Source organism: Mytilus californianus, unplaced genomic scaffold (assembly GCF_021869535.1).
Source record: "Mytilus californianus isolate M0D057914Y unplaced genomic scaffold, xbMytCali1.0.p SCAF_4, whole genome shotgun sequence".
NCBI lineage: Eukaryota > Metazoa > Mollusca > Bivalvia > Mytilida > Mytilidae > Mytilus > Mytilus californianus.
In genome coordinates this window covers 56,292,690-56,309,563 of record NW_026262690.1, presented here as the reverse complement: position 1 = coordinate 56,309,563, position 16,874 = coordinate 56,292,690, and the positions used below count along the sequence as shown (strand labels likewise).

Below are 16,874 nucleotides of genomic sequence, written 5' to 3'. Positions count from 1 at the left end.
TTTGAGATCTGGTAAAATGCCAGTAACCTATTTTTGCGACAGAAAAGCTGTAGGATTGAACCACAGGTATGAGCCTAATTGTATTGGCAATTATATTAAACTAGTTATAATTATGTTTACATTTTAAGACTGGGGTATTCAGTGCCCATAATTTGTTTTTTATGCCCCCGCTGTAGCAGAGGGGGCATTAAGTTTTACCCTTGTCCGTCTGTACGTCCGTCCCTATGTCCCAAAGTTGGTTTCCGTTCTCTAACTTTAGTTTGCCTCAACCAAATGTTATGAAACTTATACACAATGCTTATTACCACTAAATACAGATCAAGTTTGAATTTTGGTGGCATCACTATAACCGTTCTAGAGTTATGCCCCTTTACAAATGGAAAAATTGCAAAATTTTTCGTTTCCGTTCTCTAACTTAAGTTTGCCTCAACCAAATGTTATGAATATTATACACAATGCTTATTATCACAATATACAGATCAAGTTTGAATTTTTGTGCCGTTACTTTTACTGTTCTAGAGTTATGCCCTTTACAAATGGAAAAATTGCTGAATTTTTCATTTTTTTTTCTAAATATCAAGTATTTTTATACGACCGCAAAAAAATTTTTGTGGTCGTATATTGGTATGACGTTGGCGTCGTCGTCGTCGTTGTCGTTGTTGTCGTCGTCCGAAGACACATTGGTTTTCGCACTCTAACTTTAGTTTAAGTGAATGGATCTCTATGAAATTTTACCACAAGGTTCAATACCACAAAAGGAAGGTTGGGATTGATTTTGGGGGTTATGGTACCAACAGTAAAGGAATTAGGGGCCAAAAAGGGGCCAAAAATAAGCATTTTTGTAACTTCCAGACATAACTTGTGTGTTAGTGTATGGATCTCTCTGAAATTGTACCACAAGGTTCCATATCACAAAAGGAATGCTGGGATTGATTTTGGGGGTAATTGCCTCAAAATTTTAGGAATTAGGGGCCAAAAAAGGGGCAAAAAACAAGCATTTTTCTAGTTTCATGACATTAACTTGTGTGTTAGTGTATGGATCTTTCTGAAATTGTACTACAAGGTTCCATATCACAAAGGGAAAGCTGGAATTGAGTTTGGGGGTAATTGCTGAAACGTTTAGGAATTGGGGGCCAAAAAGGGGCCAAAAATAAGCATTTTTCTAGTTTCCAGACAATTACTTGTGTTCAAGTGTATGGATCTCTCTGAAATTGTACTGCAAGGTACCATACCACAAAGGGAAGGCTGGGATTGATGATGGGGGTAATTGCCTCAATATTTTAGGAATGAGGGGCCAAAAACAAGCATTTTTCTAGTTTCAGGACAATAACTTGTGTGTAAGTGTATGGATCTTTCTGAAATTGTACTACAAGGTTCCATATCACAAAGGGAAAGCTGGGTTTGAGTTTGGGGGTAATTGCCCTAATTGTTTAGGAATTTGGGGCCAAAAAGGGGCCAAAAAACACATTTTTCTAGTTTCCAGACAATAACTTGTGTTCAAGTTTATGGATCTCTCTGAAATTGTACTGCAAGGTACCATACCACAAAGGAAGGCTGGGATTGAGTTTGGGGGTGATGAATCATAAGGGGGTTCAAAAAATTTGGGGGGGGGATTTTTTTTTTTTCCTTTTTTTTTTCTTTTAAAATTTTTCATTTTAAGTTGGTTATTTCTGATTTATCTTTAAAAGCAAATAAAAATGATATGGTAGGAGATACACACCAAACAGGATGTGTAAATTATTATACAATAAGTATTGTGCAATAGCAAGAAATTTTCAATTGCACAGTATTGCACAATAGCAAGAAATCTTCAATTGCACAGTATTGCACAATAGCAAGAAATCTTCAATTGCACAGTATTGCGCAATAGCAAGAAATATCCAATAGCACAATATTGCGCAATAGCAAGAAATTGTCAATTGTACAGTATTGCACAATAGCAAGAAATATTTAATTGCACAGTATTGTGCAAAAGAAGATACTTTGTATAAATTGCTTATTTCTTGACCAATTTCAATGGGGTTTTATTCTTGAATTCTTGGGGTTCTTTAATATGCTGAATCTAACCATGTATTTAGTTTTTGGATTTTGGGCCCCGTTTTTAAATTGGTCCACATTGAGGTCCGAAGGGTCCAAACTTAAACTTTGTTTGATTTCATCAAAAATTGAATTATTGGGGTTCTTTGATATGCAGAATCTAACTGTGTATTTAGATTCTTAATTTTTGGTTCCGTTTTCAAATTGGTCTACATTAAGGTCCAAAGGGTCCAAAATTAAACTTAGTTTGATTTTAACAAAAATTGAATTCTTAGGGTTCTTTGATATGCTGAATCTAAACATGTATTTTGATTTTTGATTATGGGCCCAGTTTTCAAGTTGGTCCAAATCGGGGTCCAAAATTAAACTTTGTTTGATTTCAACAAAAATTGAATATATGGGGTTCTTTGATATGCTGAATCTAACCATGTATTTAGATTTTTGATTTTTGGGCCCCCTTATCAACTTTGTCCACATTGAGGTCAAAAGGGTCCAAAATTAAACTTTGTTTGATTTCATCAAAAATTGAATTCTTGGGGTTCTTTGATATGCTGAATCTAACCATGTATTTAGATTTTGGATATTGGACCATAATAGGTGAATGTCCAATTTAAAATTTTTAAGTTCTTAGACCACATTCATTCTGTGTCAGAAACCTATGCTGTGTCAAATATTTAATCACAATCCAAATGCAAAGCTGTATCAAGCTTGAATGTTGTGTCCATACTTGCCCCAACTGTTCAGGGTTCGACCTCTGCGGTCTTATCAAGCTGCGCCCTGCGGAGCATTTTATTAAAATTGGAGTTATCTTTCTTTGTCCATGATTATAGTTGAATCAACTACAATCAATGCTTTATACAATGCAATGTTTAATTTTACCTTCCACTGATAAATTAAAGCAATTTTTACCCTTCATTTCTAAAAATATTTTAAAGTCTTCTTTGAAAATTGGAGTTATCTTTCTTTGTGCATAATGGTAGTTGAATCAACTACAACCAATGCTTTATACAATGCAATATTCAATTTTACTTCCTACTGATAAATTAAAGCAATCTTTACCATTCAGTGCTTACAAGCACTTTGATTACTTTTCTAGAGTTATGCCCATTTACAAATGGAAAAATTGCTGAATTTTTCGTTTCTGTTCTCTAACTTGAGTTTGTCTTAAATTAATGTAATGAAATGTATATATAATGCTTTTTACCACAAAACTCAGTTTAATTTTTTGTTTCCGTTTTCTAACTTTAGTTTGCCTCAACCAAATGTTACGAAACTTATACACAATGCTTATTACTACATAATACAGATCAAGTACGAAATTTGGTGGTGACACTTTTACCATTCTAGAGTTATGTCCATTTATAAACATAAATATTGCTGAATTTTTTGTTTCTGTTCTCTAACTTTAGTTTGTCTCAACCAAATGTTATAAAACTTATACACAACCGTTCTTATGCGTATTTACAAATAGAAAAATTGATGAATTTTTAGTTTCTGTTCTCTACTGAAGTTAGCCTCAACCAAATGTTATGAGGCTTACACACAATGCTTATTACCACAAAACTCAGATCAAGTTCAAATTTGGGTAGCGTCACTTTTACCGTTCTTCAGTTTATAACTATATGATATGCAAGCGGGGGCATCATCTGTGTCCACATGTGGACACTATCCACATTTTTTTTATTCCAATCACATTCACATATAATAGTGACTCAGCAGTTTCTCAGAAATTTGTCAAAATTATTCTGATTTGGTTCAGGAGTCTATGATCTACACAATATTAATTAGGGCCCGCCGAATAGTGATCAGTCTGTCTGCCCGCCTGTCTGTCAGTCTGTCCATTCGTCTGTCCATCCGTCCATCCGTAACAAGTTGTGTCTGCTCTATATTTAGAAAACCGTTATGATTTCAAAGTTTATACTTGACATGTATATTAACCAACACCAGAGGGTGTGTCATAATGTATGTACAACTTCCTAGGTCAAAGGTCAAGGTCAAAAACTTTGGTTTTAGTTGACAACCCCATGTCCTATGGTAAAGATCGTATCCTCTCTATATCTTGAGAACCGTTATGATTTCAAAGTTTATACTTGACATGTATATAAACCAACACCAGAGGGTGTGTCATAATTCATGTACAACTTCCTAGGTCTAAGGTCAAGGTCAAAAACTTTGGTTTCAGTTGACAACCCCATGTCCAATGATAATGATACAAATTTTTTACCACACATTATTCACAGTGAGGCCCACAGAGATGGCTCCCATCTCAATGATATCTAGTTTCTTTTGTTTCAGCCCTATCTTAACAAGAGTCCACAACCATCACAATGCTAATTTCTTTTGTTCTAGTCCAATCTAAACATCCCATCAAAAAGGGTTTTAGGCATTGTAAATTTTCTTTTCAGATTAAGGTGGATGGGGTACACCGTCTTCCTCCATCTTGGATTTTGAAGTAGCAGATGACAATTGGTCTATATCTTTTCTTTCCTTGGTCTTTATGTTAGGGTATTAAGGTTGTTTTTGTCCTGTCTGCAAAGAAAGTCGCAGTATACGAGTCATAGGTAATACTATCTGGGGGCGGGGATGGCAGTGGCAGTGTAAGCTATATGTATAAAGCATTATATTTCAGAAGGTCGAAAACCCCTTGATGCTTCATACCTTCTAAGCAGATACCTTATGTCACGGAGTTCTGTCATAATTCCATAGTCCTTGACCTCATTTTCATGGTTCAGCAACTGCTTGAAAAAAAGGAGTAAGTTCGGTAAGAGCCAAATTTGGCCCCGATTATTAAGTTCAATGTTTCAGAATAAAAAATGTGTTAAATTGACGAAAAGACATGTGAGAAAATAAAATAGAACTATTTTTGTCAAAGTTTTATTTTGAAGTGTTGATTTGTACATCCTAAATAGATCAAAAATAGAGATTTTTGCGAAATTTGACAAAATCATACTGATTTCAACCAAATTAAGGCCTTAGAAACAAAGAGCGCAGGCTTAGACAAACTAAATATTTAAGTCCGATATGTAAAATGTCATAACAAAGATTATTCTTAAAGATCTCTTTTGCCGAGGCCTGCGCTCTATGTTTCCTGTCTTAGAAACCTATGGAAATTTACCCGTTTTCATTGAATTTTCGTGAAAAAGACATACTTTCTATCTAGTCATTGTATTAGCTATGATTCATTGTGATATTGGTCAATTAATTCTAATTTTGAATGTAAGTTGCATTTCTGTAAATATTGACAATGCAATTTCCCGTAGGAACTCCTTTTACGGCTAAAACTGTACCACTTTTACTTAGAAGTTTTGAAAAAAATCTTATCCTAGAATGGAAAGTTCATATGTACTACTATTTTTTTCAAAGGTCAAAATATAGGGCTGTGCGGCATATTTTCAACGTTTATATGCCCGAACTTCTAAGAGTTTAAACTAACACTAAATTTCTCAACTACTCCTACCTTGACTAGGATTACCACAGATTTCAATATAAACAATATGCAATAGGTCAACTATATTTGGTGAATGTAATAATTGTAAGATACAAATGTCTGTCTGACAGGATTTATCTGACCTTGACCTCATTGTCATGGATCTTTAAAATGTTGAGTTTATGTGATACTTTTTGTAAAACCTTTCAGTATAAACATCAATTGTCAGAAAAGCAGGCAAGACATTTCAGGGTGTGCACTCTTGTTTACTTTCAAAACTTCAAAACATACATGTTGAAGGTTATTCCAGAAGCCTGCATGCATGTTGAAGGTTATTCCAGAAGCCTGCATGCATGTTGAAGGTTATTCCAGAAGCTTCTGATGTATGCTCAGAAATCATACTGACATGTTGTTTATGTTCCTCGTGAACTCATTGCGGGGGATATAGAAATACCGGGGATCCGTCCGTGTGTCCGTCTGTCCATCTGTCCGGTCTTGTTATCGCTCTCACAGGTACAATTCTTGCCAGATTTTTATAAAACTAATACTATAGGTTAATATCAACAATATCTCGGACAAGTTCTATAATGGTGGCTGATCGACTTTTTTAAAAAGAGTTATGTCCCTTGGAAATATTAAATTTATGGAAAATGGCCTCGTTATTGCTCTCAAATGTACAGTTCTTTCCAGATTTTTATATAACGTATACTATAGGTTTATATCAGCAATATCTCAGACAAGTTCTATATAATGGTGGCCGATCGACTTTTTTAAAAAGAGTTATGCCCCTTGGAAATATTAAATTTATGGAAAATGGCCTCGTTAGCGCTCTCACGAGTACAATTCTTGTCAGATTTTTATTAAACTTATAGTATACTATAATTAATGTCCTTGAGGTCTGTTTAAAATATAATTCGATTTCTTTTTGCAAGATAATCAGATATTTATAAATTGTTTAAAAGAACAAAACAAAAAAAAAGTACTTTTTTTTAGTTATTGCCCTTGAAAAAATAGAATATGTGCAACGCGGGGGACATTGGAACTCTGTTCATTTATTTTTTATGCCCCCGCCGTAGCGGAGGGGGCATTTAGTTTTACCCTTGTCCGTCTGTACGTACGTCCCAAAATTGGTTTCCGTTCTCTAACTTGAGTTTTCCTCAACCAAATGTTATGAAACTTATACACAATGCTAATTACCACAGAACAAAGATCAAGTTTGAATTTTGGTGGTGTCACTTTAACCGTTCTAGAGTTATGCCCCTTTATAAATGGAAAAATTACAAAATTTTTAGTTTCCGTTCTCTTACTTAAGTTTGCCTCAACCAAATGTTATGAAACTTATACACAATGCTTATTACAACAAACCACAGATTAAGTTTGAATTTTGGTGGCATCACTTGTACCATTCTAGAGTTATGGCCCTTTTATAAATGGAAAAATTACAAAATGTTTAGTTTCTGTTCTCTAACTTGAGTTTGCCTCAACCAAATGTTATGAAACTTATACACAATGCTTATTACCACAAAACACAGATCAAGATTGAATTTTGGTAGTGTCACTCTAACTGTTCTAGAGTTATGCCCCTTTATAAATGGAAAAATTGCAAAATATTTAGTTTCCGTTCTCTAACTTAAGTTTGCCTCAACCAAATGTAATGAAACTTATACACAATGGTTATTATCACCAAATACAGATCAAGTTTGAATTTTGGTAGCATCACTCTAACCGTTCTAGAGTAATGCCCTTTATAAATGGAAAAATTGCAAAATTTTTAGTTTCCGTTCTCTAACTTAAGTTTGCCTCAACCAAATGTTATGAAACTTAAAGACAATGCTTATTACCACAAAATACAGATCAAGATTGAATTTTGGTAGCGTCACTCTAACCATTTTAGAGTTATGCCCCTTCATAAATGGAAAAATTGCAAAATTTTTAGTTTCCGTTCTCTAACTTAAGTTTGCCTCAACCAAATTTTATGAAACATATACACAATGCCTATTACCACAAAATAAAGATCAAGTTTGAGTTTTGGTGGGGCCACTTTAACCATTCTTGAGTTATTTGGAATCTTGCTCAGTTCATGACCTGCCTTTTGTTCACTGCATATTTGATTTTATATGTAGTTTGATTATACAATTTAAAGTTTGATTTATTCCTCATGTTTATTATGTAACTTAATTCAGCAGTAATTTGATTAATTAAAATTTTCTAATATAATTATACAATTTTATTTTTTTTTACTTAGCTGTTTATTTATGCAAGAGAACGATGCAAAACAAACAGAGATTAGAACTAGCAGACTATGAGGCAGAAAACTTGGCAAGGTTACAGAAAATGTTTTCACGGAAGTGGGAATTTATTTTTATGCAAGCAGAGGCTCAAGCTAAGTAAGTTTATAAAGTGAAGACCAGAAGAGTGCAAAAGTTAAAGTGATGCAAAGTAAAATTAAAATATGATGCATCCCCAAAAAGACATAAAATATAACAAAATCAAAGTCACCAGGTAGTCTTCCAAAGAATCTGTTATTATCACATACCGGGTAATCAAACCATCTAGAAGTCTCTCAAAGAATCCATTTTAATCACATAATCAAACCATCTAGAAGTCTCTCAAAGAATCCATTATAATCACATAATCAAACCATCTAGAAGTCTCTCAAAGAATCCATTATAATCACATAATCAAAACCACCAAGTAGTGTCTTACAGAATCAAGTATAAACACATAATTAGATCTATCAAGTAGTCTCCCAAAAAAAGCCAGTATAATCACAGAATCAAAGCCATGGTCTGAGTAGTCTCCAAAAAAATCCATTATAATTATATAATCAAAACCATCAAATAGTCTCCAGAAGAAACCATTATAATCACATAATCAATACCATCAAATAGTCTCCAGAAGAATTCATTATTATCACATAATCAATACCATCAAATAGTCTCCAGAAGAAACCATTATAATCACATAATCAAAACCATCAAATAGTCCCTCAAAGAATCCAGTATAATTACATAATCAAAACCATCAAATGGTCTCCAGAAGAAACCATTATAATCACATAATCAATACCATCAAATAGTCACCAAAAGAAGAAAGCATAATCACATAATCAAAGCTATTGAGTAGTCTCACAAAGAAGCTAGTATAATCACATAATCAAATCCATCAAATTTGAGTGAAATTGATAATTATTCAACAGGGGAGGGGGCATTAAATGTTACCCTTGTCTGTCTGTACATTCGTCCTTCGTCCCGAAATTAGTATCCGTTATCTAACTTGAGTTTCTCTCAACCAAATGTTATGAAATTTATACACAATGCTTATAACCACAAAACACAGATCAAGTTTGAAGTTGGGTGTCGTCACTTTTTCCCTTCTTGAGTTATGTCCCTTTATAATATTTGTTATATGTATGCAGGGCATGTGAGGGTAGAAATCTAGAACCTGCTTTTATATTTGACTAAAGGTACAAATATCAATGAATTTTCCCCAAAATCATTAATGACCTAAAATTTACATTCCTACTGCACTGAAACTTCTATGATGCACTATACCTTGATCTATCTGTATTCCTATGCAATAGAATGCAGTCATGATGAGCTCTATAACAAGATAAGAAAAGATGAAAACTTGTGATAACTTTAATTAATTTGAATGAACAGTGTTCCTTCAGAACATTTGACTCCTAAAAATCATTAAAAAGATTATGCAGTTAACAGCAACAAGTTTTTCTTTAAGATTTTGATTAAAGATATTATTGTCATGTTAGAAGCCAATTAAAAGTAATTGCTATATTCATTATGTTGATATTGAACTATGCCTTTATTATGTTGAATTTGATTACACTATGTAATTCTGTTTCAAGGCTCCCTTAAGCTGCTGAGGGATTTTCTTTATTCATTTTAGATTTTTATATTATTTTCTATAAAAACTTAATTGGTTGTATATATCCATTATCAACCTGAAAAGCATACACAGGATCAGAATATGAATACGAAAAATCTACTAGATTGATATAAAACAGGATAAAGGACGTCAGAAGTGGATGAAAGTTTAGATTTTAGACTGTCCCCGGGAAAGGAAAAAATATTGTTAGGGACAAAAACATATCCTGTCTAACTGCCCCTACATGGGCTTCTAAAATCAATATGATCATCATTTGATGAAGCTGTTAGACTGCCAGGGAGGTGACAAAATAACTAGCAATAAAATTATTTGCTATCCGCATCAAAATCAGAAAAATGATTGAGTCAAGCCAACTGAAATAAATTTATATCATGGACTTAGTATTCACTAAAAATGAAAACTGATCAAATTTTACTCTGAGATTTATCAGTTAAAGAAAATTCTGTAAAAATACTATAATTTTTGTACTCACTTCTTTTGTGGTTTATTAGTCCCCTACCGACGAAGTCGAAGGGAACTTTAGGTTTGCACTCTGTCCGTCTGTCTGTCTGTCCTTCTGTCTGTCTGTCCATCTGTCAGTCCGGCAAATCAGTTTTCCAGACTATTTTTCTTCATGCTTGAAGATATTGATTTGATATTTGGTGTATTGTTTTATCTTGACAAGTTACAGGTCAAGTTCAATTTTCACGATTTAAGCTTTTCTCCTTGTTCAGTGAAAGCCCTTTCCCTAAAATTAATTTTTTGATGAAATACTTATTAATTACTAGATTTCTGTTCAAAGGGAAATAACTCATTTTTTAGAAGACATTGTATCAATGATAAATTACATTTTGAATTTTTTTCCTTTTCTTTAGTAAATTGTTTGAAGAATTTAGTGGTAGGTTTGTTTGTTATTTTATGTAGTTTACACCATGAAAATTTATAGATCATGTTAGAATTTTGTTCCATTACAATGAATCTTTAATCGGTAGGGGACTATGTATTGCCATGCAATACTCACAGAATGCTTGTATTTTCAAGAGTATGTTGTCTATCTTCTATTGTGAGCTATTAAGATAAGTAGCCTTTATCTTCTTTATAAACTTTAAAAAAAATCTTTTCCTCTGATACCATGTTGTTGATTTGGATTAAATTAATTATAATTGGAGATTTAGGGTATAATTCAATGAGACAGCAACAAAGCAAAAAAAGAAAACCCACAAACATTAAACATCTTAGAGGAAAAGCATCAACAATAGACAAGTGTTTGTATTAAGTTCTAAATTGTCTCAAATCTAGAAAAGTTGTGCAATCAGCTCCAAAAACCTTTTATGCCATAAAACATTTTTAAAGATGTAACTGAAAAACAAACACTGATGAGTTTAAGACATAGGACAGACTGATACACATTAGGCAGGTTTGAAATAGTTTTTGAGATATCAACCTTTTGCTTTATTTAGTTCTATCAATGGAATAGCAAAAGTACATGAAAAAACAAACAAAATAGTCAGTACAGAAAATGTATTCATTAACAAAATTTCAAGTACAAGTGCAACAGTTATAAATAAACATATAAAGAAAGAATGCTTAGAATTACTGGAAGCAAGCTTAAAGTACTTAACTTGCTGATATGAAATCATGCCATCTTACACTATAGTATTGGCAGCTTTACTTGTACTGAGTAGATTTCATACCACTAAATCTTAAAAAGTACATTTGATATGATCTTGTGCAATGCCGAAAGTAAATCTGTAAAGAATTTTACTGAAGAAAAAAACCAAAAGGAACATTAAGTCTTTTTTTTTTAAATGAGCAAATTATTGTTTTATCCCCCCAGAACACAAATACCAATTGATTAAACAAGAGCAGTTTAATCAATATATCTTTTTAAGCCAAAATAAATGATTTAAAGGACAAATATAATAGTGTTTCCTTCATAAATAATGTAACTATAAAAGTTTGGTGTGAAATATCACTCTTTATTCAATCAATGTAATGAGAATTATGCTTCCTCAATATATCTACGTATTTGTTATAGACTTTAGTACAGGTTAAGGCCGATTTATGATAAATATAGGTGTCAGTCTACCAATTCAAAATCTCTATCTATTCAACCAATTTTTTTTATAATTTCCACAGCTTCCTAAATATTTTACCCTAAGTTTGACTTCATAGAAACCAGGTATATCCTGAATTTTACATGTATCACTTTCCACATGCCAATTTTCAACCAATGGTTAAAGTGTTGTAGTAGAAAGTGAAAAGTATACTATGGAGCGCAGTAATCCTCAATTTTTAACGCAAACTCATGGACAAGTAAATTTTAGCTCAAAATGGTTTAAATATATTTTTCTTTCACCAAAAGTTCAATTTCTGCAAAGGAGTAAATTTGATAACAGCCTAAAACAGCCATCAAACATTGCTGCTGCATGAAATAGTTTTCATTATTTTTATTAAGATTAATTGCCTCAACACTTAGGGTAAATGATACATTTATTATTTCTGTGAAGAAAAATGGTTAAAAACTCCAATTGCCATTAGACATAGCTGCTGGCATTCCTGAATAATCACTGCTACTTGCCCAACCTTCTGTCAATTCCAACAATTCTAAGATAAAAACCTGCATCCAAGCCTATTTGATTTCATTCATGCGACTTTGGTTCTGTAAGTCTTGAATTTTAAAACAATCTCTGTAAAAAACTTCTTAGAATTCAGTTAAAGAAAACCGTCTTCTTTCGAGGTATCCAAGTGCATTAATTATTGTATAACGGTACATAATCAGGTTTAAGATTATGCACAGGTTTATAAGAAATCATTAGTTCAGAATAAACATTAATTAATTTTTGCACTATTTAGATATCACATTAAAACATCATTCGTCAGAACGATTGTTTTGTCTTGCCTCTTTTGCAGCTCAGTTGTGTAGCTGATAAAATAATGCTGAGGTGACTTGGTGTACAACAGGTTTTTATTTGCTGTACTGAAGGAGTGTAGCCGAGTTTCTCAGTCATTTTCTAAGAAATAAGTCAACTCTATTTTGTGTATAGAATAATGGATTTAGTTAAGATTCCTTAGTTACTATAAGTAATAGGTCAACTATATATTGCCTGTGGATTGATTTAAGGAGTATTTGTGTATCTGAAGGAGTTGACATGACTGTAACCTCATTTTTATACGACCGCAAAAATTGCCTATTTGATTTCATTCATGCGACTTTGGTTCTGTAAGTCTTGAATTTGGTATGACGTTGGCGTTGTCGTCGTCGTCCGAAGACACTTTGGTTTTCGCACTCTAACTTTAGTTTAAGTGAATGGATCTCTATTAAATTTTACCATAAGGTTCAATACCACAAAAGGAAGGTTGGGATTGATTTTGGGGGTTATGGTACTAACAGTTTAGGAATTAGGGGCCAAAAAGGGGCCAAAAATAAGCATTTTTGTAACTTCCAGACATAACTTGTGTGTTAGTGTATGGATCTCTCTGACATTGTACCACAAGGTTCCATATCACAAAGAGAATGCTGGGATTGAATTTGGGGGTAATTGTTTCAAAATATTAGGAATTAGAGGCCAAAAAAGGGGCAAAAAACAAGCATTTTTCTAGTTTCATGACAATTACTTGTGTGAAAGTGTATGGATCTTTCTGAAATTGTACTACAAGGTTTCATATCACAAAGGGAAAGCTTGAATTGAGTTTGGGGGTAATTGCCCGAAACGTTTAGGAATAAGGGGCCAAAAATAAGCATTTTTCTAGTTTCCAGACAATAACTTGTGTTCAAGTGTATGGATCTCTCTGAAATTGTACCACAAGGTTCCATATCACACAGGGAATGCTGGGATTGATTTTGGGGGTAATTGCCTCAAAATTTTAGGAATTAGGGGCCAAAAAAGGGGCAAAAAACAAGCATTTTTCTAGTTTCATGACAATAACTTGTGTTTTAGTGTTTGGATATTTCTGAAATTGTACTACAAGGTTCCATATCACAAAGGGAAAGCTGGAATTGAGTTTGGGGGTAATTGCCCGAAACGTTTAGGAATTGGGGGCCAAAAAGGGACCAAAAAACACATTTTTCTAGTTTCCAGACAATAACTTGTGTTCAAGTGTATGGATCTCTCTGAAATTGTACTGCAAGGTACCATACCACAAAGGGAAGGCTGGGATTGAGTTTAGGGGTGATGAATCATAAGGGGGTTCAAAAAATTTGGGGGGGGATTTTCTTTTTTTTTCCCTTTTTTTTCTTTGTTTCCTTTTTTTTTTCTTTTAAAATTTTCTATTTTAAGTTGGTTATTTCTGATTTATATTTAAAAGCAAATAATAATGATATGGTAGGAGATACACACTAAACAGGATGTGTAAATTATTATATAATAAGTATTGTGCAATGGCAAAAAATTTTCAATTGCACAGTATTGCACAATAGCAAGAAATCTTCAATTGCACAGTATTGCGCAATAGCAAGAAATCTTCAATTGCACAGTATTGCGCAATAGCAAGAAATATCCAATAGCACAATATTGCGCAATAGCAAGAAATTGTCAATTGTGCAGTATTGCGCAATAGCAAGAAATATTCAATTGCACAGTATTTTGCAAAAGAAGATACTTCGTATAAATTGCTTATTTCTTGACCAATTTCAATGGAGTTTTATTCTTGAATTCTTGGGGTTCTTTAATATGCTGAATCTAACCGTGTTTTAAGTTTTTGGATTTTGGGCCCCGTTTTTAAATTGGTCCACATTGAGGTCCAAAGGGTCCAAAATTAAACTTTGTTTGATTTCATCAAAAATTGAATTATTGGGGTTCTTTGATAGGCCGAATCTAACTGTGTATTTAGATTCTTAATTTTTGGTTCCGTTTTCAAATTGGTCTACATTAAGGTCCAAAGGGTCTACTATTAAACTAAGTTTGATTTTAACAAAAATTGAATTCTTAGGGTTCTTTGATATGCTGATTCTAAACATGTATTTAGATTTTTGATTATGGGCCCAGTTTTCAAGTTGGTCCAAATCGGGGTCCAAAATTAAACTTTGTTTGATTTCATCAAAAATTGAATTCTTGGGGTTCTTTGATATGCTGAATCTAACCATGTATTTAGATTTTGGATATTGGACCATAATAGGTGAATGTCCAATTTAAAATTTTTAAGTTCTTAGACCACATTCATTTTGTGTTAGAAACCTATGCTGTGTCAAATATTTAATCACAATCCAAATTCACAGCTGTATCAAGCTTGAATGATGTGTCCATACTTGCCCCAACTGTTCAGGGTTCGACCTCTGCGGTCGTATCAAGCTGCGCCCTGCGGAGCATTTTATCATGGTTTATTATTCAACATTAAGTTTTCATGATTATATCAGATTATTAGTAATTATTAGTAATTATAAGTTACAGGCCTACTACTGTTTAGTTGTTGTATATAATTCATATCCTTTTGATAGGGTTCAGCTGTCCTTGACTTCATTTTCAGGGATCATTGATCCATGTTGAGGTTTTATGAGGCCTGCAATAAGACATTAATTGCATTTTACATTATAAGGAGTGCATAAGTATGCAGAATGAGATAAGGTTTGAAAATATTTTTTTTAGATTTTTGTTCAGAAACATGGGTTGATTGTTCTTACTACTAGTGTTGTTTTTATACGCCCGTCAAAATTTTGACGGGACGTATTATGGTATACAAATGTCGTCTGTCCGTCTGTCTGTCCGGCGTAAACATGTTGCACCGTAACTTGAGAACGACTTATCCAAATTTCATGAAACTTAACATAGTTATTTGTTATGATGGGCAAACGATCTGTATACATTTTGGTGAAAATTAGATAAAAACTTTTTGAGTTACGGGACTTAGTAACTAAAACAGGTGCGTGTGTTTTTTTCACATGTCGCGCCGTATCTCAAAAACAATTTATGATTATTGCTTAAAACTTTACACACTTCTTAGTTATATTAATCTTAAGATCTGTATACTTTTTGGTGATGATTCAAAATTTTATTTTAGAGATATTGAGTATTTTGTTAAAAAAGGGGGAGGGGTTTTTCACATGTCGCTCCGTATCTCAAAAACAGTTTATGATTATTGCTTAAAACTTTACACACTTCTTAGTGATATTATTCTTAAGATCTGTATACTTTTTGGTGATGATTCAAAATTTTATTTTTGAGTTATTGAGTATTTTGTAAAAAAAGGGGAGGGGTTTTTCACATGTCGCGCCGTATCTCAAAAACGATTTATGATTATTGCTTAAAATTTTACACACTTCTTAGTTATATTAATCTAAAGATCTGTATACTTTTTGGTTTTGATTCAAAATTTTATTTTTGAGATATTGATTTTTTTTTTTTTAAAAAGGGGGGTTTTCACATGTCGCGCCGTATCTCAAAAACGATTTATGATTATTGCTTAAAATTTTACACACTTCTGAGTTATATTAATCTACATATCTGTATACTTTTTGGTTTTAATTCAAAATTTTATTTTAGAGATATTGAGTTTTTTGTAAAAAAAAGGGGGTTTTCGCATGTCAGGCAGTATGTCAGAAACTATTTATGAATATTGCATAAAAATTCACACTCAAGACGACGGGCGTATCATGCGCTCATGGCACAGCTGTTTATTTTATTATGGTAGGTTAAAAGTAGTTTGATGTAAACTGAATGTGATATCAAAATTAAATAGTTTCTTTGGAGAACTTGTAATATCAAAATGAAACTTTCATTATACCCCTCACAAACGGCTAGTTGCAAATAAAAAAAACTACTAATAAAACTTATAACTACAAGGAATAAATAGCTTTGGCAGTCAATTATGATCTATGCTTTCTCTCCACATTGGTAGCATAGATAAATATTCATAGTAGAAAATAATATGTTATTAATGTTGAATAATAGTTTACAATCTCAGGAACAGCTGATATTTGTTTATATACATGAACAAAGTTGTTACCATTTTACAGAATAACTATGTAAATAACATAACAGGTGCAATTACGAAAAAAACATTCTTGTATTTATGTACGGACCAAACATGAATATCCTAATGTCTATAATACATAGAAATCCCAGAGATGTGAGGCATTATGCTTCTTACCTCTAGGAACCTGTGAAATCCTTGCTGGAAGCCAAAATGTAAACATAGAAAAGTCTCATGGACTTGATCATGCTCTTGTAAAAATACACAATATACCAGAAATTAACAATATAGGGAAGAAATACAAAACATCAAAAAGAGAAAATATAAGAGTCCTCGACTCAAAATATAAAAATAAGGAGATGTGGTGTGATTGCCAATGAGACAACTATCCACCAAAGTTCAAATAAATGGGATGTAAGCAATTACATAAGCAATGCTTATTCTGATAAACTATTGTGGCTTAACCAATCTAGGTATATTCATTTTTCCAGTTAGACTCTAATAAATGGGAGCTTTCTGGTACACGCTCAAAATATTTACCGAACAGTAACGTTTTGATCAATACATGACAAAGTTGTGTCATATTTGACCTAAATGATACAGCTTATACCTAAAA

The 16,874-nt window shown here is 32.7% G+C and overlaps 1 protein-coding gene across 3 annotated transcripts in view; it reads left to right on the top strand.

The window, feature by feature from the left end:
* LOC127698478 (regulator of G-protein signaling 7-like) overlaps window positions 1-16,874 on the top strand; it is a 115,255-nt gene that overhangs the window by 43,828 nt on the left and 54,553 nt on the right. For all 3 annotated transcript variants that reach the window (XM_052201962.1, XM_052201961.1, XM_052201963.1), the window contains exon 6: window positions 7,710-7,851. In XM_052201962.1, the coding sequence (XP_052057922.1) occupies window positions 7,710-7,851 (142 nt within the window). The remainder of the gene's footprint in view (window positions 1-7,709; window positions 7,852-16,874) is intronic.